The following is a 27802-nucleotide window of genomic DNA, read 5'->3' as shown; positions in this document are numbered from 1 at the left end:
GGACAGATAACTTGGAAGGGTGGCAGGTGAATAAAAAAAAACTGTAATAAAGGTCCAATAGTAACAGATAAATACACTCGAAGCAACTGCAGCTCATATCACCTACCAAAAATTGGAGTAATTTGGTCTTGTTTGTCATTGAAACATACTCAATAGAAACTCATTAATGTGGCTAAGTCAGCAGCCTAAATCTCAGTGAAAAGATTAGCTTGACAGAGCTGTTTTGCAGGTTAAAGATTTTCGCGTGCAACTACAACTTCATCACTAAATCTTCAAGTGCTGGAACCGTCTACAAGTATCTCAGTGCCAGGTGAGATGTACTGCTGTAGTTTTAAGAGAGGTTTTCAAGGGCCAAGCAGAGGTTTTTCAGTTCCTCTTTCATTTGACTGAGTGCCCTCTGGACTTTCTGAGGTGTGTTCATAACCTCTATGGTGCAGGTGAACGGGTCGTAGTGCAGAGAAAAAGGCTTCTTGATCTTCATCATGTAGTCTCTGGGGGGGAAGAAGACAGAGCTGCTAGTTCAGTAGCCACTTCCCAAAGTGTAAAACCTGCAGGACCTGAGTTCTTGGTATGTAGGCACGGACTTATTGGGGAGCAGAGGCTGCTGTGACACCCTAGTCACTGTTACTCCTTAACTTTGTTTGGCGGAGTATATCCTTCCCAGGGCGCAACTACTTGCAGCCCAAAAGGTCTGCAGTGCCTGCTTTTCGGCGTGGCTGGCTCAGACCTGTCTGTGCTCTTACAGCTCTACGTTAACGCAATTCGGAGTTATTACAACCACAAGCTGAGGAATGCAGCAACACAGCATGTCTGCTGCCTTCATTTCCAAGAAATAACCTGGAGTAGCTCTCTCTGAGTAAAATTCTAAAAACCTGTTGATACTAGGTATCCTAGGCTATTTTGCCGCCTCTATTGAAAGAAAAAACATGATTGCTTGCCATTTTCGACAATGTTTCCATTAAGTACATGCTGGTAGGAACCCCCTGTACTGTTGTTGCCTTATGTTTTCCGTTCTGACAGATTCTTGTGCCTTCGGTTATTTTGAGCAGCTTTGGCTGAGCAACTATCTTGAAAAAATGTATGAAAAAGCTTCAAGTCTGAGAATGGTGTATTCCTTGTCCTAGTAAGTTCTTTTCAGGCTCGCCTCTTTCTTCTCTCAGTGGGTTCTCAGACACTTTTTTACACACGTTAATAACTGCATGTGAACCTTCAGATTTAAGATGAGGGGCCTAATTTGCCATTGCTATAACCCCAGCAGACAGTGCTTCTGGGGAAGAGGTGGGGGGAGTAAGTCTGGCTCAGGTTCTTTTCCTCTAATAAATTCCTCATTTCAGCTCCTACATGCTCCCCAGTAGCTTCACAACCAGCCTCCTGCCTCCAGCCGGAATCGGTTGTGTTGTTCTAACTGTTGGAGATGAAGGCCAGAATTTAAGCCCTGCTTACTTTAAAAAAAAAATATTACAAAAATCCTCACCACATAACATCGGATAGTAAATGGAATGCACTTAGAAACACCTCAAGCTAATTTGAAATAATGTTATTTAGGTTGCAGTCAGCTACTTTGTAGAAATTAGATTGCCTGTGAATGCTGATTCTGCATTCTTGTGCAGATATAATCAGAGGAGAAAGGCAATCTTGTTTTTAAGCCCCCTGCTGATCCATGTTAATTCCCGAGTCTGCTATAAAATTTCCATGTGACCTTGGGTAAATCAGTTCTTCACGAGTTCCTATTTGTACGGACTAGCACAGACGCACCCTCATTGTGGGACTGTGCTCTACTCTCACTACTCAGCTACAGAATTTATCTCAAAAGCTGCCAAAATGAGGCATTGCTAAGATGAAGCATGGGACAGGGCATTGCAGTATATAGCTGCGTTTTTCTATAAGGCTTTTATCAGATAAACAATCTCCTGTTTAACTTTGTTGTAAAAAAGCCACTGTGCAGATGCAGTGTGTGGTGAGATGGCGTGGCATGGTTGTTGCAGTAGTAGTAGATGTATTTGAGATTAGGATTCAGGATGGTGTTCCCCCCCCCCCGCCCAGTGAAAATACCCACACTTTACTTACTGAAGCTTGGCCTTGGCATCTTCCAAATTTTCTGCTACAAAATAGACGGGCTGGAAGGCTTGATCTTGGTAGGGGTGAACTGCAGTCACTTCTGGATCAAAAGGCTTGTACTCTGGCTTGTTTGATAAAGCGTACTTTGTAGCAGGAAAAACACAGGTTAGAGCAGGTGAATGAACATAGCAAGAATTAGCGCCCACTGGGCTGTGAAATGCTCTTTGTGCAGTTGTTAAAGGCAATATCAATTCCTGGTCTTTGACAGCTGAAAGCTGCTTTTCATAAGTGGCAGTTAATAGACCAAATAAAATTAATTTTTAAAAAGAAGGAAAAAAAAAAAAGAAAGAAAGAAGGAAGATATTTTTCCTGTATAACAGCGACGTACGATTGGGTACCACAGCCACTTTCTCAGACAGGGAAGGAAAAGCCTATGCCACCGCCCAAAATCTGAATATCTAGAAGAAAAAATAATATCATGCTTCCTTTTTTCAACTAGTATCATAGAAGATTCACACTACTGTGCAGCACTATTTCCAAGTCGGCAGCCCATGTCACAAATATCACATTTCCTGCTGCACTGAAGAACAGACAGAATGCTCCTGGTATTTTCTGCACAGCTCCCATGCCAGTTAAGCAGCCTAACTGTACTCTGTGTGTGCATGTTCGTGTTTTGGGCCCACAGAGGATCTTCTCTACATTCTTCTCAGATTCTTCTATATTTTCCCCTCAGGCACACAGTAGGATTACAGAAACCACTTACATCCACCATGGGCACATCTATCATTTGTTTAGACATACCGGCGCTACCTTTAAACCAGCCAGCAGCGATGCTGGTGGCAGCGTGATTGCGTAGGTATTGGTGTTTGCTGTTTAGTACCTGCGCAGGGTCCTGGGAAGGCAGGGCAGCTCAGGTTCAACATGAGTTCCCGCACAGTTTGTCTGCCCCTGAGACCCAAGTGAGCTAGTTAAAAGTTAGCTCGGCTCCAGCGCTATTTGAACTGCACATTAGACGTGCCTCAAAGCTGGCTCCAATCAGCCAGGATGGTGAGCGTCATGGCCATTTTGATGAAGTGTCCTGGGTACAAACAAAAAGGAAATGGGCAACTCATCCCACTCAGCATCAAAATGTTTCTTTCTGCCTTCGTCCTGGACAGTGGGCACCATCCACCAGTCTTTCAGCACCAACCTCTTTTTTGAAGTCTGCCTGCTTGTGTTTCTCTCTTCTTCACCCGTCTTCAGAAGGCTCCCTTCACTTTTTTATGATCCAAACACAAACTCCCCTGGTACTTGTAATAAACTGGTAAGAGTGGGTCACACTGCACAAGATTAGAGCTCAATCAGCTATCTGGAAAAATTCAGACAAGGACCCTTAAGCACATTTTTAGATATTTGAATGCATCGAGCCTGAACTCTCTATCGCTGGAGGCCTGCCTTAACCAGTAGGCCAATTTGCTGCAGAACTGGTTAAGAAATTAATACAGGGCCTTTTTTTAAAAAAAAAGAAAAAAAAAAAAGACAAGACAATGCTAAAAGATGGTGTTTTCCCTGTTCTTCATTCACAGTGTCTAAATGAAGAGTAAACCTTGGAGAGCACTCATACAATCAAAGATGGATGGTATACACAAACATAAGGCTGCTCTTGTAATTTTAAAAGCTCTGGGGACTAATGGGAAAAGATTTTAGAAACTCAAAATCTGACAGGGGTCCCACTACACTGTCAGTGTTGAAGCAGAACCGAAATCCCATTGATTTCAGTGGAAGTTCAGCTTGAAACCGGATGGCCTTTAAGTCCTCTACAAGTTAAGTACTTGTTGTGCTGCAAGAAAAGCATGTGTAGTGCTGAGTGCTGCCAGAAGTGTGGTATGAGCCATAAGATTTTACAGTATGTAGGACAGAGTCCAGCTGAGTGTTAACAGGAGAAGCATTTTGGATAATGTAGAACAGCTGACAGAACGTAGTGAAATAAACAGTGCAATACCAAGAGCTGTTGGGGAGGAATACTTACAGTTCAGAGGAGGCAAGGCTGGCCAGCAGTCAGACCCATTACAACTGTTTAGTTTAGACTTGGTTATGGTTATCCTTTGCCTTCTGATACCTAGGTGCTGTCACTAAATAATTTGTTAGATAACGAGGATTCAAGTGCAAGTCTCATGCAGAGGGCGTTCAGGTCTACCTCTCATCCTCTGCCTTTGTCCCAAGTTATAGAATCATAGAATTGCCTCGGTTGGAAGGGACCTTTCAGATCATCAAGTCCAACCATCAATGTAACACTGATAAAAAACATCACTAAACCGTATTGCTAAGCACTATGTCTACCTGTCTTTTAAGTACCTCAAGGGATGATGATTCCACCACTTTCCTGGGCAGACTGTTCCACTGCTTGATAACCCTTTCAGTGTAAAAATTTTTCCTAATATCTAATCTAAACCTCCCCTGGTGCAACTCGAGCCCATTTCCTCTTGTCCTATCACTTGTAACTTGGGAGAAGAGACCGACCCCCAGCTCTCTACAACCTCCTTTCAGATAGTTGCAGAGAGCGATAAGGTCTCCCCTCAGCCTCCTTTTCTCCAGACTAAACAAGCGCAATCCCAGCTCCCTCAGCTGCTTCTCATAAGACTTGTTCTCCAGACCCCTCAGCAGCTTCGTTGCCCTTTTCTGGACTTGCTCCAGAATCTCAATGTCTTTCCTGTAGTGAGAAGCCCAAAACTGGAGACAGTACTCGAGGTGGGGCCTCAGCAGTGCTGAGTACAGGGGGATGATCACTTCCCTAGTCCTTCTGGACACACTGTTCCTGATACAGGCCAGGATGCTGTTGGCCACCTTGGCCACCTGGGCACACTGCTGGCTCATATTCAGCCAGCAGTCAACCAAACAGCCCCAGGCCCTTTTCTGCTGGGCAGCTTTCCAGCCACTCTTCCCCAGGCCTGTAGCATTGCATGGGGTTGCTGTGACCCAAGTACAGGACCTGGCACTTGGACTTGTTGAATCTCATACCACTGGCCTCGGCCCATCGATACAGCCTGTCCAGATCCCTCTGCAAAGCCTTTCTACCCTCAAGCAGATCGACACTCCTGCCCAACTTGCTGTCATCTGCAAACTTACTGACAGTGCACTCGATCCCCTTGTCCAGATCATTGATAAAGATCTTAAACCGCATCAATACTAAGCCCTGGGGAAAACGACTTGTGACTGGCCGCCAACTGGATTTAACTCCATTCACCACCACTCTTTGGGCCCAGCCATCCAGTCAGTTTCTTACCCAGTGTAGATTGCTCCCATCCAAGCCATGGGGAGCCAGTTTCTCCAGGAGAATGCTGTGGGAAATGGTGTCAAAGGCTTTACTAAAGTCCAGGTAAACAACATCCACAGCCCTTCCCTCATCCACCAAGTGGGTCACTTTGTCATAGAAGATCAGGTTTGTCAAACAGGACCTGCCTTTCATGAATTTGGGCAGGATCAGTTTATCCACATAAAATAACTACCTGAAACTGAATTCATACTGGTCAGAGTGGGTACTGTGGAGAAGAGGAAAACATTTTTAAGATTTCATAGTCAGGACGTGGTTCCCTGGGTTACAGTCACACACCCACAGACCATCAGCCGACTGCAGTTCAGGGATGTTCCTAGGCTCCTTGCTGATGTTAAGTTCTCACCTAACATTAGCTGGATGTAATGCTGGTAACCCTCTCCAGCTGGTTAGACATTATCTTCTTGCAGCCAACCACCTCGCCTTAGTAACTCATGCCTTTATTGCCTCCTAAGAGACCAAATCATCCTGCTATTCCTGATTCAGAAGCCTTCAGTGGCGAGGAAACGCCTCCTTTGCTGCTGTGTGTCTCCTCAGTCACATGAGTCGCAGTGAGTCTGCCTGTGACAAATATGCTGATCACTAAATGATATGGAATCAAGTTTGGAGCCTCCATCTGCAAGTCCACATCTGAGCTGATACTGAGAAGACTGGCAGATAATTATCAGGATGGACAATGGCTTTCTCTCAAGCAGTAGCAAAAGTTATCTAGAGCTCTCTCAAGAGCCAGCCTAAGACTGCAAAATGAGCTCTGCAAGAAACTGAAGGCTACTATGAACCTCGCTATCTTCCAATCTTCATATTCTCTAACAAAACGGCCTTGCCACTGCTGTTTTTCTAAAAAAAAAACCCTTCTATGAAATAGACACTACACTGCACATATTTCCTCTTTTCAGCTGTAAAAGAAACAGTTGGTATATATTTTCAAGTTGCTAGCAGGTGCTTAGGCATAGGACCTCAGCACTTTACTCACGCTGCCAATGTCTATACTGAAGTTACAATCAGATGCTTAGGCAGACTAGAATGATTAAATGGAAACATATCTGTATTTCAGTTTTGTTCCATATAAAATCCGTGAGATGCATCAATCAACCGTAAAAGGAAACTTCAGCACTTAAGGCAACGGGTATAATTAATTTGTGTACAAGAATTTTCAGATGCTCAAGATGAAGTGCACAGAACCCATTAAGCTGGCGTCCCAAAAGCTAGAGTGATGAACTTGCAGGGCTCACATAGGGGTTGTACAGGGCACACAGCAGCATTGCTGGTGAACTACTTGCTCATCTTCAGACTATCTGAGGTGTAACATGCAAGACGAACACACTTTTGGAAGGGTGGGAATCCTTCTTTGTTATCTATTGACTATAAATATCACATCTGCATGTAATTTCAGTAATATGATGGATGAAGACCTAGGTGGACCCAGATGTATCAAAAGTTTATCCAGCAGCATTACCTGACAACTACTGACGATAAAAGTAATGACAAGAATCTGCCATTTATCAACTCAAGGACAGTTGCTACTTCCATTGTCAACCTTAGAGGTAGGGAAGTTGAGATGCAATTATACTTTTGTGTTATATAGCACAGTTTTGTGAACAAGCAGGTCTTGTCTGCTACTTTAATCAAAAGTAGAAGAGCTTGTTGGTGTCTGGTGAAGAAGAGACTAGGAAGAGAGGAGAGAGAGCACAAGTCTGGTACACTCAACTCCAGCACCAAAAGTGAGCATTTCCAACGCAACTTTTACCTTCATCAGTGTCAAATGCAAAAGGAGGTAGCCATGCAGATAGATTCTCTGGTGCATATTACTATGAAAGCTACATAAGTATTGGAGAAATTATTACCTCTGCCCTTTAGTACCCTGTTTAATGTGCAAATGCATTTAGTGTAAAACTATAAAGTACTCAGGCCTTGAACTGTACTGTGATATTGGATCTTTTAGGTTTCACCAGGTAAAAAAAAACAAGCCTAAGTTTTCTGTTTGTTTGCTGTGAATATAGCAAGTGCTGAAGGATTCTCAGAAAAACAGTAGCTTCAGCCTTATCCTAGAACAGACAGACACATGAAACAAATGCACTGCACTGGAACCTAATTTGTAGGGGAGCTCATTGATCTGCTGTTTCAAAACAATACCTTTTACTGCTCTACAGATGAGTGCCACGATAGTGCTAGCTCACGTTCATGAGCAGTCAGAAACAAGATAAGGTTGCTATGCAGAAAGGAAGGCATGTCTGTTTCTCTGGAGGGCTAATGAGCATGAAGATCTCTCAGTTTTTGAAGAGAGAAAGCTCTGCAAATCACATACCACAGAGTTTTCTCACAAAACTCTCCCAATTGCAAGTGTTGGGAGAAAACCAGTGCTAAACTTGGCAGTTGGCAAAATGGAGGTTGATGTCTGGGAGAGTTCCCCTTTCTCTGTGTTAAGTCTCAACTGCCCCTCTGTTGGGATTCCTATTAAAAATGTCTTCGGTTACATTGTTGTTTCTTCCTTCCGACACTTAACTGGGAAGGGGGGTCACCTGTAGACCGTTAGCAGAGTTTTGCAATGGGTTTTTTTGTCATAATAGTCCAACTATTTCCAATTATGGGAGTCCAAGCTGTTGTGTCTATTGTGTCTATATGTTAAGCCTAAAATGTATCTATCTCCCATGAAAAAATTTATTTCTGGTTTATAAAAATGCTTGAAAGGAATGCTTTTTATTTTCCTTTGGCTCTTACTAATTCCAAAAAATCATCCAGTGTCTGCACAACCTGGAGCAATTGAGACCTACTGATACCAGTTTTAGGGCTTTTGCACTTAGAAACTGATCACCTGCTTCAGTGCTCTGCAAAACTCAGAATTAATTAATATCTCCCCTACCAACTGTTTGTCTGAAGGAGGGGGAACCCCTAAGGGCAGTATCAAACCTATGTACGCAGATTTTCATCTACATAAAACCTGAGCTGGGATTAGTTTCGAAACTTATTTAGGAAGTAAAATTCTAAAGCGTTATCTTTTTATCAGTGTCCATGCTATTTACAGTTTCTCCACACTTTATTTGGTCCAGTCAGCCAGTGCCTTTCTGATTCTTATGTGCATGAGGAAATAGCAGAGTTCATAATAGGCATAATATTGCCCTCTAGTGAGTAATTCAGAAACGTACATGAGTTTATTAACGTACATTAAAGTCAACTGTTACTAGTGGACAGGAGCAGTAAGAAGCAAATCTAATACTTTATAGGGTTGGTTGCTTTTGTTGCATTTCACCTCTTTAGGTGAAAGACAGGTACAATCCTACAGTAGTTTTTCCCCTATTCAGTAGCCTCTGGGCAAAAGAAATTCTTTGCAAAGAAATTTCCTCGCAAGAGAAAAATCAGTATTTTAAATCACATAGTTTTGTGTGAGGAAACAGTATTTTGTTTTTACCAGAGAGTTTAGAAAGCTGCATTACAGAAATCTTTCAATACGATATGTTTGACACATACCATAAGCTCCCCATAAGACGAAAGCAGTCCTGCCCCGTAAGCTTTGATGGATCCGTTTTGCTTGCAGAGACCAAACTCCACAGTGAACCAATAAAGCTGGTAATAAGAACAATTTGTGAAAAACAATCTCAACAGGCAGTTCATTTTTAAGCTTCTCATTTTTCCTTTCATTTTCTTTTATCCTTATTCCTTAATGTCTTTGCATCTTCAAATTTTATAGTTGTGTGTTTCAAGAAAATTATTTTTTCTCTCAACATATTTAATGCGGATTATAACACATGTTTTTTCAAAATTTGCCATCCTTCCCATTCCCAGAAAAAAATTGCTAATGATAATTACATGGGTAAATAAAGCCATAGAGTCCTATCCCCTTCTTTCTTTGAAAGACGTTACAAATTACCCTGCAAGCTATTACCTTCATTATAGTCAGTGGAAGCTGACAGATTTCAACCCATAGTCCCCAGAAGGACAGGTAGACCCCCACAGAGGGGTCAAGACCCTAGGAAAGGTACTTGAAAGGACAGATTCCCTCCTTATGTGTCCATGTGATAGCATACAGAAGAATTGAAGAAAGACTTATCCCTTAGCAGCAAGGTACCCTTTAAGATTATGCCAGTAGCATCTTTGTCATGCTCCAGCAGAAAATAACAATACATGTCTCTGGGCTTTTCTTGCAATAAAGCACGCTTAGGGCCATACTTCCTTTACCTGCTGGAAAACAGTGGGATAAAAGCAACTCTTGGCTCTGCCAACCTGTTAGCCCTTCCCTTATTATAGAATCTAAGGAAATGGACAGTGGAGGACCAATTGTGGACATGGCCTGGCCCCTGAGCTGCTGGATAAGTGTTGTACAAATGAAAAACATGGAACATGAGGCATTTCAAGAATACGGCTTTGTGTCACAACTCTTCAAGGTTCCTTTTAGGGATACATAATTCTTTGCTGCCTCATACACAGGACTGTACCTCAACTTCAGTTCAACCATAAGTATTGCATTCTCAGCAACCTTCTCAAAGAACTGGAGGCAGTTCATAAAATAATGTGAAACACTATGTTATTCCGCCTCTTACTTTCTTTTTCTTTTTCCCACCCTCTTTCGTATGTCTTATAATTTTGATGACTTGGGTTTAGCCTGCAAATTTACCACTAAAGAAATAGCAAGTCAGGATCTTTCTTTCTGCAGAGTCCTGAGCTGCTTTCTCTACAGTTCAACTAATAATTATGCACTGTTAGTGTGTTAATAATCTTGATTCTTATTATTTGTAGTGAAAAATCTTTCGAGTATCTCCTCATTTTCCAGAAGGACTTTTTGACTGGAAAATGAGACATGGGAGGAGGAGGAATTATTTTTAGTGTTTTCTCAGATATCCTGTGAGATTTGTAGTTAGTGAGGTTCTTTCGGCTCTCACTGTCTTAACAGGGTACAGGTCATGGTAGTAGTGGCACTCTGCGGATGACATGAACACTGGCAATCTCCCTTCTCTTGTGCATGGATCCACCTGCCTAGAGAGGTCCAGGGACTGAATGAAATAATGGCATTTCAAAGTTTGTCTTACAAATGTTATAGACCATAGCAACAAGCAAAATTGAGATTCTTTAAATAAACTTTTAGTTAGCTTAAATGTTGTCATATCATCTAAGCTAGTTACCTACATTCTCTTTATAATGAGCAGAGCATGACAGAGACTTCCAAAGAGAAAAAAGAATTTATGTTAGACATCTATGTCAGGAGATAATACATTACAGGTTCTTCTCTATCTTCACTTTCTAGAAAAGGAACCTAAATAATAAAACCAGAATGATGTCTAACTTTTAAACAATTGAAGACTGAGATGTTAATCCAGAATACGTTTACTGTTCAGAATACTTGAATGGCGCTTACAAAATTGTGTTCTCACAGATCCTAAACTGCAGGTAGACTTTTCAAAAAGGTTCCCTTATTCTGCCTCCCCAAACCTTACATGATACTATGACAATTTCAAATCTGAACCCATCATTCTTCTAACCATAACCCTATCTCTAATCTAGTCCTACCCAGTCCAGAGTCAGAGAGGAGTGCTTGCGGAGGAATGATATGTAAGCCACTGGCCTTTACCCAATCTCATCAAGACCTGGATAAGGTTGCAAAATGGCTCTCCAGGACCCATAATGCTTTTAACCTAACAAAAGCATGGATCTTGATCTTACTGTAGCCTCTCTGGACCCGGAGAGGGGTAATTGAAGAGGAAATGTGGAAATGTCACTGCCTCTTCACACACCGTCCTCTCACATCCAGCTCAGGGCCTGGATGATGCTACAAAAAATCCAGCAATGGGACCTTTTGCTCTCCCACCTCTAAAAATACTGCTAGCCTTACCTAGTTCTTACCCAAGGACAGATACATGCAGGTAGATTTTAGGTGAGCCATAATCTCCTTCACACAATGCTTCGTTCCACTTCCCCATGAGTGGGCTGTGGGCTGGGTGAGAAATTTCAGGAGTGATAGTCTCCTCCCATTGACTCCCTTTCCCAAATGAGCCTCACCCAGCTGAGTGAGGGTAAGGTTCCTCTCCTGAAAAAATCATCAAGACTGGGAAACGGCTGCCATTATCAGAAAAAAAATCGTCTGGCCTCCAGTCCACTTTCAGAACAAGTTAAGATGGCAGCAAGGGGCTGTGTGAGTTGTTTGGGCAGATGTATATAGCCTAGTGACTCAGAACCAAATGACAGTACCTGCTGTCAAATTGCTTTTAAGAGCTCATCTATTTTGTGAGACTAATGAATACAGGATGCACCAAATTCTGATGGTCCCCTGCACCTTGTGTAGGAGAAAATGCAGAAATCACATGGGGTATCCAGCCTATTAGTTGAATCTGGAAAGTGAGTTGGGCCCCTCCTGTGGCTGAAATTGTAGAAACTCAGCTTCAGCAGTGTATTCTAATAGAAGCAAAAAGTATAAGCACTTCCATGTGCTTCTGGGCTCCCCTAGAGGTATTCCAGCCCCTGCTCCGGCACCTCCCTAACCTGTGGATGAGGCAAAGAGACAATCCTGCTGATGCTCCCATTTTTGTGGCTAATCTGAGACACGAGAGAAGAGCCTTCCCTGCACAGTAAGGGATATGCAGTGAATTGTTTGGGTTTTGCCTCTGATATTAAACTGCCATCTGTACTTACTGTGGCCAGTTTCTCAATCTCCGCTTCAGATGATCCAAGAGAAGCCAGTCCAATATCCTAAAGCAAGTAAGCAGGCAGGCAGTGTTACACTAGTGTGATTATTCAGCCCAAGGGAGAGAAAGAGGGGAAGGGGGAGGACGACATCATTTCTAGCATGAATAGCACGAACTATTCATTGTTTTTATCACCCAAAATGACCTTCCATGGCTTCCAGGATGCCTACCTCTCCCTGGCCCCCAGCTACATACCACTGGGAGACACATTAGACGAGTGCTTAATCCTCAGCATTCTCTGTGTAAAGTTAACCATCTCTTGCCATAATGCTGACTGTCCCTGGCAGAGATTTATAGGGAGGCATGAGAAGGAAGGACAGCAAGGTGGGTTTTATCTTTGCCATTACCTTTCTGTCTCTCACTCTTTTTCTGACAGCCCTTATGAGTGGGTCAGATCCATGCAGGGAGGATTCTGTTTACTCTCATCTGTGCTCCCTGTTGTTATTCTCACAATAGAAATCTGTAGATGTCTCTACTTAGCTATCCTGGGAACCATACCATGCAGCAAGCGAACAGAATTAAGGCATTTTCACCATTCATTGTCTCATGTTGAATGGAACAAAAAAGAATTTTCATGGGGTGAATTTAAACTATGAAGACACTTTGTGAAAAAACAAAGTGAAATGTGAAAATTCATTTAATGTGATCCCATGTTGTATGGTCTGTGTTGTAGATGGGATAAGAGGAAGACTGAAAGTTTTGAAATTGCTATAATTTCTTATTTCTAACGTATCTTCAGTTCTGGTGTTTATTCTTCCAGAATAAATTATAGACCACCAGGATATTTTAAGTACTACTCATCCAAATCTGATAATAACAAATATTTATGACCAAAATGGAAACTGGCATGTATCCAAGTCATTACAACTGGAAACCACATTATATGAGGTGAACTGGCTTTCTTTTCAAGGTATTCTGACAGGGACCTACATCATGTAAATTCTCTGCACTTATTGCCAGTTTCCACGCTGGCCACTGATTGATAAGCCTAGAATATGAGTTATCTTCTTCCCTCTGCTATGGTTTTGAGGCATATTCATGGTTCTGAAGTCTTTAATTATACGAGGTCATTGAGTTGACCTGGGTCTGACACTGATTGCCCATACTAAATAGCCCCTTATTGTACAAAGAAGCCCTGTTTGCTTTTTGGAGCCTCCTCACCAGTGTGAGCAATGCTGTGAGAATCTGGCAAGTTGTAAAAGGAAAAACATCTCTAATGAATGACATGGTCATGGACACAACTAAAGTATCATGTGCGATAAAAATGTACATCCAGAGACAGAACCAGCCTGGGGGCCCGATGGCTGCTGCTGGTTATGTTCATGTGGTGTAGGACAGGAAGCCAGAGGAACAGCGTAGTCGGTACAGCTCAAACACACAGCGCCGCAGAGGCTCCACTGGCATCCGTCTGCAGGCTGACACGGCCCTCCCACAGGGAAGTCCCACAAGCACTGCCTGCCCTTCCTTTTACACCATGTCCGTAGGGAGCAGTGCTACCACTCCCTTGGAGTAAACGTCTCCCCGGGGTGCTGCTAGCCCACCACCCCTGGAGGCTGCAACTCAGGCACAATCAAGTCTTAAAATAGCATTTCAAGCATGGTGAGCTGCACGCCTTTGAGGCACATCTGGCCTGCTGTCTGGGGCAGCTGAGTAAACAAACAGGAGAACAAGCTTCTTACCTGTGAGAACTGGGCAAACTTCTTGTCAGCTAGCATGGGAACATGACCCAACAACTCATGGCAGCAGTCTCTGGAAAACAAGTGACTTTCATACTTAATAGAGGTTTCTTTTCCTGCCCTACGTGAACTTCCCATGGAGAACTTGAGCCAATAGACCCTAAACAGGAGCTAGAGAGAGGGGTGCTCCACAGTAGCTGTCCCCATACCTGGCCTGGCTCTGCAGGGAGCGTGACTGAACATTCCCTTCTGCCTGCCACGGGGAGCCAGCTGCCCCCTGCTACCCTGGCTATTGTCTCACTTGGGATGGCACAGGCACTAGTCTCCTATGTCACAACATCTTTGAAAGGCCCCTGTTTTGTCCCAGCATACAACAAAAGTGTCTGTGTGAACTTGTAATTTCTCATGAAATGTAATTGCTGTTGTCTGGCCAGCACTTACTGGGAGAGTTTCACAGCAGGAAATCAAACCCCAGCAGATGGTAAATGAAGGCAGGATGAAAAGATTAAACCAGATATTCTGCAGTCTTTTCCTTCCCCAGACAACTTTGCAAGAGAGACAGAGACCCACACCCTCTCATGCATGATTTCCCCTTCTAACTCTCCAGCTACCAGTTTCTCAAATTGTTTCATTCTGTGGACTACTGGATGGAGCTCCAGAGTTGCTCCCTAGACAATCATCCCCAACACATTCAGGATGGGATTGTACCAAGGCATCCAACTTACGGTTCTGGGGAATGCATAGGAGAAGAGAAATGCCTTATATACTGTGTGCTTTGAAAGACACGAAATGCCAGGCTGGCAAGGAAGTCACGAGCAGACAGCAGTCCTGCAGCTGGTCTCAGCTGGAAACCTGTTCTTTCTGCAAAGGCAAGTGAGACCAAATTTAGGAGTTTCTAAGGTTAACTACATGGCACACTTCAAGTAAGCAGTTTCAGAGGGCCTTCATGCTCTGTTACAGTAGCTCCCTCCACCTACGGATAGTAGGAACATCTTGACTTATCGTTACCGAAGTTCCATGTACTGACATGGGTCCAATTACTGTAACGTTAAATCACCTAATCATCCAACCTACATATATTCACACAGCAATGATGTAAAGTATGGAAGTATCACCTACCCCAGTTTACCTTTTTAGCACATTGAGACAGATTTATCTACTATGTCCCACATGTCAGTGATGTATCTGAGGTCACACATGATCTTAATGATCAAGTAGGGGACAGAACCTGCATTTTCAGTCCTGGCTAGTTTATTAACTCTTTCATTCATTTCCTCTATAGCATATATAAAAGATAAACAGAAGTTTGACAAGGGACACACCCCACCCCTACACTTTTCTGAGAGCACCTGGCTCTTTCCTGATGCGAGGTTACTGTTTAGCCCCGCCTGCAGAGTTCCTTATTCCCTACACTGAAACCCCTGGTACCTTGCACTGTTGAAGACAGAAGCAGGTGGACCATGGGTCTGCTCCAGCCTGGCCAATCCTGTTCCTCAGTGGGCCTAGTTCAACATACCCCAGAGGTAGAACCGGAGCATACTATTCAACTTTATTTCCTTTTGCCAGTGTATGCTCTACATGTGTAAACTAGCTCAGCACTGGCAAAACTTGCTATCAATTTTATCTTTCTGCCTGGACTTCGTTAGAATGGGAACATGCAGGAGAAAGAGCAAACAGGTCCTCGTCAGAGATAAGGGTGCTGGAATTTGGCCCTTTACCATTTAACGTCAGAGTTTCCATCAGTGCTCTCACCTATTTTTCCCCTCTGTTTTTTTTTCGCCATTATGTTTGTATAGAACTAATTTACACAGCCTCCCAGTGATGTGATCATACGTGTTTTTCTTCGCATATGTCCATAGAACAGGACAGAAAAATGCAATATTTTTGCACAGTGATTTCAGCTTGTGCTATCAGTGTTACCCCAGGACATTACTAAGAAAGGTCTGTGAGAGACAATTAACAAAATAACAAGTCCTATGGTCAGGAGACTACATAATCTGCATTTCCATGGGAAACATGTTGGTGGTCTGCAAAGCTAAGAAAATTGAAAATCACTGCTTTAAAACAGAGCCAATGATAATTTTTTGAAGTCCTATATTCAAAATCTGTGTTGCATTCTCAGCTCCCATAAATGACATTTCATCTTCTTAAAAGTATAAAACTACATTTGAAAAAAAATCAGAAATGGCTTTATTCTCCCTTCTCTGTCCATATTCTATTGTGTCATGAAGCCTGGAACCTAATTTATTTTATGTAAACAAACAAAAAAAATCCCACCCAGAAACCAAGCCATTTACAAGATTTGTTTTGGTTTGGTTCTCAATGTTTCTTCCAGCATTTCTTGCCTTGTTCTGTCTGGCTATTAGCACTTTTCTCATTAAAAAAAAAAAAAAAGAGAGAGAAGAAAAGGGGGAAAAAAAAGGCTTCATTGGAAGAACTAGAAGTGACAAAACATCTGAAGCCATACAGGACAAAAGAAGAGTGGGCAGGAAGGAATGCTTCTACCTGACAACATGAGGGACTAGGTTATTAGCATTTGCCATGGTTATCTTCTATTGCTGCACTGAATTCAGAGGTAATGGGTACAGAACTGCGTAAAAGCTGAACAACAGCAAATAAACCTATGGAGATTATGTCTTTATCTTTGCCTTTATGCTCAGCAAAGGCTTCAGAGTTAACCAGGAAATTGGAAGTTGTTGTAAAGCAGATTCCTATTCTCCCCGCTCCCCAATTAAGAAAGCAAGGTGTTTGGGGGAATAGACAGACCATCGCTACGCTCCTTAGGTACAGGCCAGGAGCTGGCACAGAAGGGTACTCCCTTGCTGCTGATGCCATACAAAGACAATACAGAGGAACATGAAAAGCTCAGAATCCAGTATTCTTTGGAGTAAATTCTGAGTCTGAGTGAAGTGAAAAGTGCAGCAGCTGAAAAATATATCAGACGAGCACCAAGCCCTAAGTACCTCCGTTTTGGAAGGACTATGAAAAAGCCTAGGGAAATTTATATTGCTTTAGCATCCATGTTGGAGGAGCAGGAGGCAAAATTAAAATTACAGCTTATGTTCCCTGAGATGCCCTTTTAAATATAGGGCAGTGAATCAGACAGTCTGCTGATGGAACAGACTTGGCCAGTTGCTTTGAAAAGCCATAGGAAAAAGTTATCTGCTGAAGGTAGCATCTGCAAAATCTGAATTTCTATTTCATTACTGCACAATAAAACCAGCAATCAGTAGAGAATGGGGGGTGTGGCTGATTGGACCTGTTGTCCAAAGATCTCTGAAACCAGAATGACTTGAAGAGAAGGTCTTGGGCAGTTGACCTAAAGTGATCTGTAACGCTTAATTCTTGGCCTAAAAAACTCCTGTATACAGGCCTGTGCGTTGTAGTGTGAGCTTGCTGGAGTTCACTAGCTGTAATTTCTTCCAGCTGTGGACGACAATGATTGCCTAAACACAAACATCTTTCCTCGAAAGAATGATGTGCCTAGGTTCGTTTAGTTAACCCTTTAGAAAAGCACTTGCCATCTTAAATGGTTGAATGGTTAACCATTTAGATTCCCTTTAAGTAATTATGAAATACTTATGATGCAGAGTTCATTTCTGTTCAAATGAGCCTCACTAGCAGGCCAGGTAACACTAGATGGATCTTCTAGTTCAACTTGTGTTGAAGTCAAAAAGAATTGCTTGCTTGAGTTCACAGATACCGCTGAGTAAAAGAGACAATGGAAGTTTATTTGGCTGTGAGCCCTCAGCCAAATGCTATACCCAGCCCTGGGTATAGCATGATCACTTTGTCTTCAGGATACTCCTCTCTCTCTGCATCCCTGTGGTTACTTATACAAAGACTTATCATCACCTATGATAAAGAATGGCCTAATCCTTCGAGGCAGTGTTCAATCCCAGATATGTGCTGGGATTTATGTCCTAACCGGGAGGGTGGGACAGTTCAGGGCTCACACAGAGCTAACCAACAACAGGAGGAACTGCACTATGCATTTCCACATAGGTTATAGTAGCTGAAACACATCCACTGTATGCCAAGGAATTTTGGGAGACACCTCACAGCCTGTAGTTTGGTTGAGGTTTGGTTGGGTGAGCACTGGACACCCGTAATACAGGAAAGAGCCTAAGCACACAGTTGGTTGATGAGTTGTAAGGAGCAAACCGACTTTGTTCTATCTATGAGTAATCTTTTACAAAGCCTCTAGGCTAAACTAATCTGGGTTTTATCTACAGTTTAAGAAGGGTAGGACCAGTGCTTTCGAGAGCCATTCTTTCCATTTTCCTTAGACATCCATTCCAGGATGGAATAGAACACCTCCTAATAGCCTGGTTCTCATTCCAATTGTTCGGAATAGAATAGAATAGTGCAGACAATTATCTTACACAAGACACCCTGTGTTTATAGTAGATGAGTGGAAACTCACCGTGAACATCTTTCCAACCATTATTAGCAGAATTTTCAGAATGACCATTTTTACTGCATTTTTTTTTTTTTTTTGCTTAGGATAATTTGTATGGCATAGAGAAAATTTAGAACTAGAGCCTACATAAGAAGTGAACAGGCCCAGACACCAGGCACCAAATCCTGTCAACTGACATGAGCAATACAACTTGTATTATGACAGGATATTCTCACATTATCCTAAATTTTCCCACTTTGAAATCCCTTGATTTTCTTAAAGAATTTGTATATCTGTATATCTGCATATCAGCATCACATGATTTCTGGAGCTCCCTGCTGTCAGCTACTGTGTGAATGAGATGAGATCAAGTACTTCACAAGAAAAAATATTTATCATCTCAGTTACTATAGGAGGGAAGTAGAAGGACAGATGAATAGAAGGGAAAATACATGAGAAAATACATAATGCAAACACAGAAAAATTCCTGCAGCTGGATGTGATGGTGCTGGTATGCTCATGAGAGATGCTTTTCACATGCCAGCCTTCCATTCCCTTACACTAAAGGTGTAATAAATACTTTGTCATCAAACATCTTAACCTTCCCTAAAAACGTCAGTGTCTTTAAAAACCTCTTCAGCAACAGAAAGCTCATGCAAGCTTACTAACATCACCTACTGATACAGGGAGTAGGTTGCTTGATTTCCTGAATATTGTATTTAAATTGAGTTTATGTAAAGTTAAGCCATACTTTTTATTATTGATTTCAGCCTAGTGATCATCTGTCCTCCACTCTCTGGCACATCTCCTTGTCACTGTTTAGGAACAGAGAAGCTTTAAAGACTGCCTTTCTTCAGTCATTCTTGATAAAGGTAGGAAATCAGATGGTTGACCCAAAGCACCTGGCCTTAGGAATCCACGCTGTCCATGGCCTCATCAAAAAAATGCAGGCTCCCTCCCTCTCCTGCCCTTTGCTAGTCAGCCCCCAGCTAACAGCAGGTAGGTCAGCCTAGCAGTCTTACATGTGCTTTCATCTAAGGCCACATCTTTATGCATTTACAGACCCACACCACAGCCTTTCTGCTCTCCTGTCAGCCACGCAGTAGGCACCAAAGAGTTTAGTCTGGCAAGTGGAGCCACAGAGACAGAAAGAAGCAGTGTTGTTTCAAGGCAGCTGCTGACTGAGTAGCAGGACCTCTGGGAAATCATCATCTTTGGCACACATTGCCATCCTGTCTCATGCATCAGAAAAAAATTGAACTTGAGAGGTATATACCTGTACGTGTGTTTGGGTCTTACTAGCAACATAGCTACAGAAGGATAAAATACAGCCAAACCCATAGAATACCTGTGTGTGGAAGTCATGCTGAGCAGTGTGCTGCTATGGCTGTACTGCTGCTACTACTGGAATTAGCTGTTAGTGCTACAGCAGCTGCAGCCACTCACAGAGCAAACAGAGCTTGCTCCCTAGATATGCCTGGTATTAACGTTCTGTGCTACAGCTCATCTTGCACAAGGTAATGCTACACCGAATCGGCTCTTCTCACCAGCTTGTGTCCTACGAGATGGCTTGTGTGTGTATGTGGTGTATATACATACACAGGAAACCCTAACGTAAACCATGGTTCGTAATGACTGGCCTTTCAAAAATCTGGAGACGTCCTGAAGCTGAGGTATGTTATCCTCTTGGTAGCCACAGTATTTCTCCAGCTGCTGGAAAGCATCCAGGTACTGTGTACAGGCATGAGTAGGGTAAAGGCTGCTCAGCTTCCTGTAGACTTCTCTCCTGAAAAACAAAAGCCGTACAGCATGACCCACCTCAATAAGGCAGTACTGCTCTGCCCTATCTTCAGCTCCACAGAGAGAAATAAACCTGCAGCACAGGCAACAGTCTGAAAATCTGAACTCAGGACACCTGGTGCTTGGAAGCCCGTAGCTGGGTGGATGTAGCAGAGCATAAGGGGTTTTTGTTTTGCTTTTCCTTCAGAAGGTGGGTTCTGTTCAGCAAACCTGTTTCATGCCTTCCTATGCCCTCCTTTAAAGTAACAGGACCCTAATCCTGATTCAGAAGTGTTTCTTGCTTAGGTATAAGTGTGTTGGAGTTGCCAGGGAAATCCCAGGGAGAAAGCTGAGGCCGTAGCCCTCACTATTTAATGCAGTTTAGGGATGGAACGAGTCAGGTATTCCCTCCTTCTCCACGAGAGGATACAACTTGAAATGCCAGTCCCTCCATCTCCATGCTGAAGCCTAGTCTACGTTTGACTCTTACAAACCTCCTCCTAAAAAAAGCACATTTTCTGATACTGAAGAGTAACATCTGGAGAGGCAAAGAGGTTCATACTTTTGCGGTTCAAAATGCCTGGCATGTGCTACGTTTTTGAAAGACATGCCAACTTCTTGAAGCATTTAGCCCATTATACAAAAAGAGACCAGCTGAAGAAAAATATATATAACCAGATTTGGGCACAGGCTTCAAGCTTCTCCCAAACTTGATGGAGCTTGGATTTAGAGCTGTGGTTTGGAATATATTTAGCTGTTGCAAAATAAACAAGTAGTAATAGGATGGCAAAGAACCTTATAGAAATGGTTATTTTTGTTCAGACATGGCCCTAGGGTGTTAACAATTTTATAAATATCGTTTTATGAAAATTGAGATCATTCTTGGAAATGCTGGCTACGGAAAATGACCTTTTGTTGGTTTTGTATTGTATTTTTTTTTTTGTGATGCTATTGTTGCTATGGAGGTGATAGCCAGTCCCTGGTAATGACTGTGTTCATTTGTACGAATGTCTTACACAGTGTGGGAGTAATGAACCAGAATGAAGCGGGGGGAGGGAAACTTTAGGAGGAAAAAAATTTAAAAGAACAGAGGGAAACAGTGGCTGCTGTCACTGTTGCAAAAGCCGCAGGAGACTGGGCCATTTCCATAGAAGAATTAGGAAAAAATGAGGCGGACTAGAGTTCAAGCATTGCCCTGGCTTATTTCCCCATAGAATACTACTGACTTCAGTGCAATCGCATAGGATCTGAACCAGTACACAGTTCATCCCCCGACTGAAGTCTAGAGAGGGCAGGCTTGTTTACACTTCTGAACATACGGTCTCTTCTACCAAAGCATCATTCTAGTCTGTGGCCAAACATTGACTACCACAGAAACGTAGGCAGACTCAGAGACCACTGATGAATTATCCGAAGCCAAGTGTTGCTCCTCACTAAGCAACCATACCTCCAAAGCAACCATCTAAGTCCACTCCAAAGTCAATAGAGTAGCAGATATTTCCAGACAACAATTTAGCTTGCCCTAAGGTAGTATCTCCACCATATGGAGATGCTAGGACTATTAGGCTGCTACTTGATGGTACTTCAGTCCAGAGATGGAAAGAAAAGCTGCTGAAAGTGTGGGCTATGAAATGCTCTAGAAAGGAGCCTCGTAACGAAGGATGGAGCTAGCCGTTTGAAAGACTTTAAAGGCAATCACCTTATTTTACATAAATTTCCTTATTATTTTAGAAAAAGGTGGCACTATTCAGCTTTATTATAAAGATGTGACAGGTGCATCCCCATAATTTTGTCCTAGATTTTCCCTTTTTTTTATATAGCTTTTACCCATACGACATCTTTTATGACTACTTAGTTTCAGGGCCTTCCAGAAAGCCTGCTTGAAAACAGAAACTCGGATCATCTGTACCCTCTGTTTTCTGAAAGTCATATTTCTTCACTTGATTAGTTTTCTTTTTTATAACCATGTTGCTACAAACTGAAGGCATCCAACAACTCTTCAGAGTGAACACCAAGGGAATTTTGTCTGCGCTACAAATTTCCCGTTCAATTGCACAGTGCTCAATTAAGTTGTGCTGTAATGCAGCTGACCTCAGGGCACAGCCCCAGGGGGCTGTGATAACCATTGGGAGGTCTAATTTTGGGAACAGCTTTACACAACAAGACAACCTGGGTTGCTGGGGCTGGCTGTTTGGGGAAATGGGCAGATACTCTTTTAAAGGCCTATTCCGTTACCACAGTGGGACTAATTCTAGGTGGAGAAGGGCTGGAATGACGGAGGTTGGCAACAAAAGGGAAAAACAGGAAAGAACACAAAATTAAATTTTCTTAAATATGACATTCCCACACACCATCCCATGCCAAGATTGTTGGCTGGTGGTAGCAATCATGAGCATGACACCGACCATCAATCTTTAACAATTGAAAGATGCTATAAAAACCTATTAGAGCTTAATAAAAATGTGATCGCCTGGATGAGTTGGATGCAAGGCAACACCCCTCAAGCTTTCTATGGCAGAGTAGATTTTATTTAAAATAAAATAATCACTGAAAAAGATAGGGTGGCCCTGTGGTTGAGGTTATGGCACGAGACATCTAGAGTATGGATCTAATTCCTGGCATTGACATAAACTTTGTGTATAATTTTGGGCAAATCACTTAAGCTCTAGCTTTTTCAGTTCCACAGTTATAAAACGTTGTCATCGTCCTCCTTTTTTCCCACCTTTAGGCTCTCTCCATTTAAATTATAAGTTTTTCTGAACAAAGATTCCCTCATTATGAGCACATGTGGCACCTTGCACAATCCTGGGACTGTGGTCTTAGTTGGGACATTTGGACATGTTTATGTTTGTATTATCACAGAGATGTGTAATTATTGCTGCTTACGGAGATTTGTTAAACTCAGTGGGAGAAAGTGGAAACAGAGTTATATGAAATAAGAACTCTGCTTTATTTCAAATTTGCTACATACTTCACATAATGTCTGCAAACATACTTTGAATTAATTTGGGTTGTTTGGTTGGTTGGTTTTGAGGTTTGCTTTTGGGTGGTTTTTTGTTTTTTGTTTTTGGGGGTTTTTTTGAGTGGCAAATCTTCAGGAGAAACAAAGCCCAAAGCCCCAGTGAAGAAATCTGCAGTCATGTAAAAGTAACTTGCCATCATTTCATATGACATCAAAGGCCTTTTTCCATTGTAAATAATGTATCATGGAAGGGCACTTCAGAATTTTCTTTACCTTCAGTTCAAAAGAATAAAGCCTATTCATGTTAACAGTAATGAATACTTGCAGGAGAGCAAGCAAGGCTGGTTTGTCCTATGAACACTGGATTAGTCACATCCTTTGAGTGAACTTCCATCCTGCAAGTGGGCATTTTCTCCTGGCAACAGATTTAGAAAGGTGATCTTTCTGTCACCACCATAGCTATGGTTAATTAGAGGTCAGTTAGAAGAAATTATACTATAAGCACCAGGTATTTTCTGGCTTCTGATATCTTGAAGTGATTGTCAGGCAGGGAGATGGTCAGGAAAATGCATTTTCCTCTAGAAAGTGAATAGTTAAGGCCAGCCCTGAGAATGGGTTTCTGCAAAACAAATGACCAAAAGGTGACGCTTAGCCAAGGAGTAAAATTTGAGATGGGTAAATATGGTTTTAAAATGTTATGACCGTCTCACATTGCCAGTCTTTCCTGAGACTGCAGTGGAATGGCTCAGGAGTCAGAGTATAAGTAACAAACTCACCAAGTTGCAGTCTCCTGTTCTGTGTACTCGATGTGAGGCAAAGGGTCTCCTCTGTAATGAAGAGAGAAAATAATGCATGTCTAAAGCAGGTTTCACCTTCAGTTTCCAAGTATTATTTTCTTTGCCTGCACCATGAATATTTGCTGTAATGAAGACAGAAATGGCAAAATAGTACAAGATTAGCAGCAGCTTTGTCTTGGTAGGTTCTAACGTGTGCATTTTCTCCTCTGTTCCAGTGCAGGGAGAAAACAGAGGGATATAGTAAGTAAGGGAGCCATGTTCTGCTTTACAGAAGAAAAGAGAGGCCTTCAGGCTTACCTTTACCCCCACTGAAGGCAGTCTAGGAATGAAAATGCAGTGTGTGCCTGGAGGGTTCATCCCTGGAGGATGTGATCAGCACAGTATCACTGCAGAGAACGATTCATAAATTCATCAGCAGAGACCTGGCCAGGCGTACACTGCGTGGCTATCGATAACTTCTTTGATGGGTAGTCTCCTCTCCTTTTCCTCACTGTTGCTTCTTCAGTACCTCTGAGTCAGTGAAGCGTGTGTCTTTGCGCTGTTTTGTGCTGCACTAACTGTGATATATGGTGGCGGTGAGAAAACTGCACTCAAATAGAAGCCTCTCAAGACTTGGGAGATTTCACCAGTTCCTGGACATGAGCCTGATAATCCACAACCAGTTCTACGTATACATCTGATTGACTCTGTCAGACAGCAGTGTGATTCTGGTGAAGTTTTGCACGTAAAGGCAGAACCGTTTTTGCCCACCCACAAGAGACCTGAGAGGTTTTTAGGTAGCTAATGCACATGACTAGAGACATTTTTTGAAACAAATAATAAAAATAGGAAATTGCTTTTCTTTGTCAAAAATATGTTCCTAAACATTGCTCCTTACAGTTCCTTGAAAAAGATTAGCCTCAGGAGCTAGTCCTAAAAGGAACTGCAAAATTGAAATAGAAGAATTGAGAAATCACCTCTGCTAAGACAAAATACAGCACTGAAGGAGATGTGAATGCAATCCTAGGATTTTTATCTTAAGTTATATTTGATGTGTTGTGAGAAAAGTCTATTTCATATTGAGCAAAAGCTTCTGTAGCTGAATTCTGTTTTCTAAAAGATAGCCCCATTGATATATTGACAAAAAATCAAGTCTTTGGTATTTCTTGCACTCAAAGATATCTGAAAGCACATGTGAACTGCTGGTGTCTCTTCAGCAGCCTTGTACTTACGCTCTGTAATTAAAGGCAAGGTCAGCAAAGAATGCCCTCCGTTTCTTATACTCCAGGTCGGCAAATCCCTGAGTTAGAAAATAATTCAAAGTTTTACATTAAGAGAGATTTGTGGGCATAAATAAATTTGCTATTCAGAAAAACAAAGCCTCAAACAGGTTGTTTTCTCCGAGGCAATGAATCTTGAGCCTTATGAACAGGGTAAGCCAAAGTCTGCATTCAGTTACACCCACGACATTTTGATGAAAATTCTGGGCCTGTGACCAGAAAGAAAAGTAACATGGCTTGGTGGGAAGGTTTTGGAGTTGTTCTTAAACGCTACATCACAGTCCGTTACGCTCACAGTCAAATTTAAATGCAAATCACATTAAAAATGGAATTGCAATAGGAGTGTCACTTCTGCTGGGGAAAAGCTGAATCTCTGAATCATTTCTTCCCTGCCCTAAGCATGACAGTTGCAATATAGGGCTGTGATGGCCATGATGGTACCAAAGCTAGTACCACCTTGCCAGAGAGAGTATACTGCGCCTGCACGATGCCTTCCACTTCAGGAGTCCTCCTCACTGGCTGGAAATCATTAAAGCCACCCCTGAATCTGTAGAAAGTACAGGCTTTTAGCAAAATCCCCCCTTGCCCATTTATTACCATGTTATGATAAAGACAGATTCAGTGGTATCGCTTTAAAGGGGCAGTTTACTTATTAAGTACCGGAGTTTTCTTTTTAGCCCCTCAGTGTTTACTAGAAGTTGAGCTTCAAGCAGACTTCTCCAGCTATTAAATATGAATAGGGATGTGGAATCAAATTCCTTTGAATTTTACATCATTCATAATAGGAATAAAATCTGAAATCTGGCACTGTGTTACTAATATAACTCATAAAGCTGCGTTGATCAGCATCACTGTACAAATATTTAGTATTCTAAAATATTCAGAATTTACTGGAACCACTTTGCATACTACAAGCCAAATTTCTCCCTTAGGTTTATTCACATAATTTTCAGTGTAGCAATAATACCAGTAATACTGCAGTTAATGAGTATTGTGTGCGTGAATCTGAGGAAAGAACTGGATCCCGAGAGCATGTTTATTTTTGTCATGTGTTATGGATAATATGTTCATTCAGATGCCACCCTTGCTTGTCAGTAGCTGTAACAAGTCCATGCAAAACACATGGAAAAGCCATTGGGCCAGACTAGCGTTGATGCTGTGACCTCTCAGCTTTGTGCCTGCTGTTCCCAGGGCTCTGCACCCACCCTCTGAGCAGCAGGAGCCTCCCTGGGGGGCTGCTGCAGCCAGTGTCAGGGTGCCCCAGGGCCTGGTGTCACAGTGTCATCTGTTTGCTTTTCTGGCCATTAAAGAGACGGTAAAGAACAAAGTGAAGCTCTTGGGCTGGACAGCCCAAACTGCCTATTTGGTAGTAAATGGATATGCAAAATCTCTGCTGAGCTACCTGTACATCAGCGTATTTGGTACTTCCCTCCAACTTGTCCATTTCTGAGCCATGCTCAGCAGCACAGTAAATGAGCCTGCGCTGTGCTTGCTCCTGCCACAGACAAATGATTCTCAGCACCTGAGCTAACTTGTTTCAAGCTAGTTTAGGTATTTTTACATTACATTGCGTTCTGCAGTGTGGACTTTTCCCCACTCAATACTTTGGTAACTGCACCACTTGTGCTTTCTCTAATCTCTTCAGTGCTCACACTGGCAAAGTAGGAGGGGAACTTAGTCCAGTTCAAGGAATTCCCAATGCGCATTCATTTATCTCATGAGAAACAGCCTCAGAGCTACCTCAGGAAAATGACAAATGCTTGGATTGTTTCTATCAGAAAGATGTGAGGAAAATGAAGGATGTCCTGGTTAAGGAGAATATGAAGCTTCATATTCATAAGAATATGAAGCTCTCCTAGAGCATTAGTCTTTAATAAGTGATTCTCAAAAACAGAAGGTAAACTTGGAAAATGGTTTTGTACCACACAGAACTGTACATAGCTAACATTAACATCATGTAGGTTAATAAAAAGGTCTAAATAGAACTCAGACATTTAGAGAAGGCAATGACAAAATCGTGTAGATTCTGTTGACACCCATCTAAGTCTTCCTTGCATTTTTCAGTGCAGTCTGTGCTTTTTTTCCTTTTTATGCATCACTTCTATGGGATGTTTGGCAGAATGCTTCACAACAATTCCATGACCTCCCTTGTCAATCAGCGAATGGCCCTTTGGCTTATTTGTCTGTACCTAACTCATATCCCATCTGCACTAAAGTTGGAAAACTTTGATGAAAAACAAGTGTTTGTTTGTTTGTTTCCAGTACTTTGCCTTACTAGTATCGTCACTAGAGCAGGACTCTACAGTGCATTTTTCCTCTTCCTTCTCTAGAGTTTCTGATTAGGGCAAGGCTAAGAATATGCACAAAAAACTATTATGAGTACAGCCCTTTCTGCAGCCCGCTGAATCCAAGGGAATCCTGAACCCAAGGGAAAACCCGCCACAAACATTCTAACAATATTTTGCCGAGTATTATCAATAAATACTGCTAAGATCCCGGCTCCAAAGACCTTGTGAAAAGTCAGATTTAAATTCGGATTATAATCTTTCCAACTTGCTTCATATTTATACTTTAGATGCTGTCCTGGTTTGGGGTGAAACAGGGCCAACTCTCTGTTCAGTGAGAGGCTCTTGCTGACACTTGTTGCTGTGGCAGCCAGGGTCAGCTGCGTTGGTTGTTTACCCCATGGAGGTGTCACACCTGTGGGGAGGAGTGGACAGGTCAGGTAACCCAAACTGACCAATCGGGTGTCCCATCCCATCTGCCATGCTCAGTATAAAAGCTCAGGGAGCAAATGGGTCAGGTTGGCCCCTCTCTGGGGAATTCCCTTCAGTGGGCTGCTTCTTGAATGGCTCTCTTCAATGGCTGATGTCTGAGGAGGACCCTGT

General features: G+C 42.4%; 1 protein-coding gene across 1 annotated transcript in view; it reads right to left on the bottom strand.

Moving 5' to 3' along the window:
- Positions 1-331: 331 nt before the first annotated feature.
- The window catches only part of LOC141737770 (tyrosine 3-monooxygenase-like), a 33599-nt gene continuing 6128 nt past the window's right edge, over positions 332-27802 (bottom strand). Inside the window, exons 4-12 of the mRNA XM_074572736.1 lie at positions 24867-24934; positions 23635-23685; positions 19758-19903; positions 14441-14576; positions 13719-13788; positions 11987-12043; positions 8834-8929; positions 2068-2201; positions 332-491 (exon numbers count right to left, since the gene is read on the bottom strand). Coding sequence (XP_074428837.1) covers positions 332-491; positions 2068-2201; positions 8834-8929; positions 11987-12043; positions 13719-13788; positions 14441-14576; positions 19758-19903; positions 23635-23685; positions 24867-24934 — 918 coding nt within the window. The remainder of the gene's footprint in view (positions 492-2067; positions 2202-8833; positions 8930-11986; positions 12044-13718; positions 13789-14440; positions 14577-19757; positions 19904-23634; positions 23686-24866; positions 24935-27802) is intronic.

Source organism: Larus michahellis, chromosome 1 (assembly GCF_964199755.1).
Source record: "Larus michahellis chromosome 1, bLarMic1.1, whole genome shotgun sequence".
Classification (NCBI taxonomy): domain Eukaryota; kingdom Metazoa; phylum Chordata; class Aves; order Charadriiformes; family Laridae; genus Larus; species Larus michahellis.
Note: the sequence above shows the minus strand (reverse complement) of the source record. Positions and strands in the feature narration are given on the sequence as shown.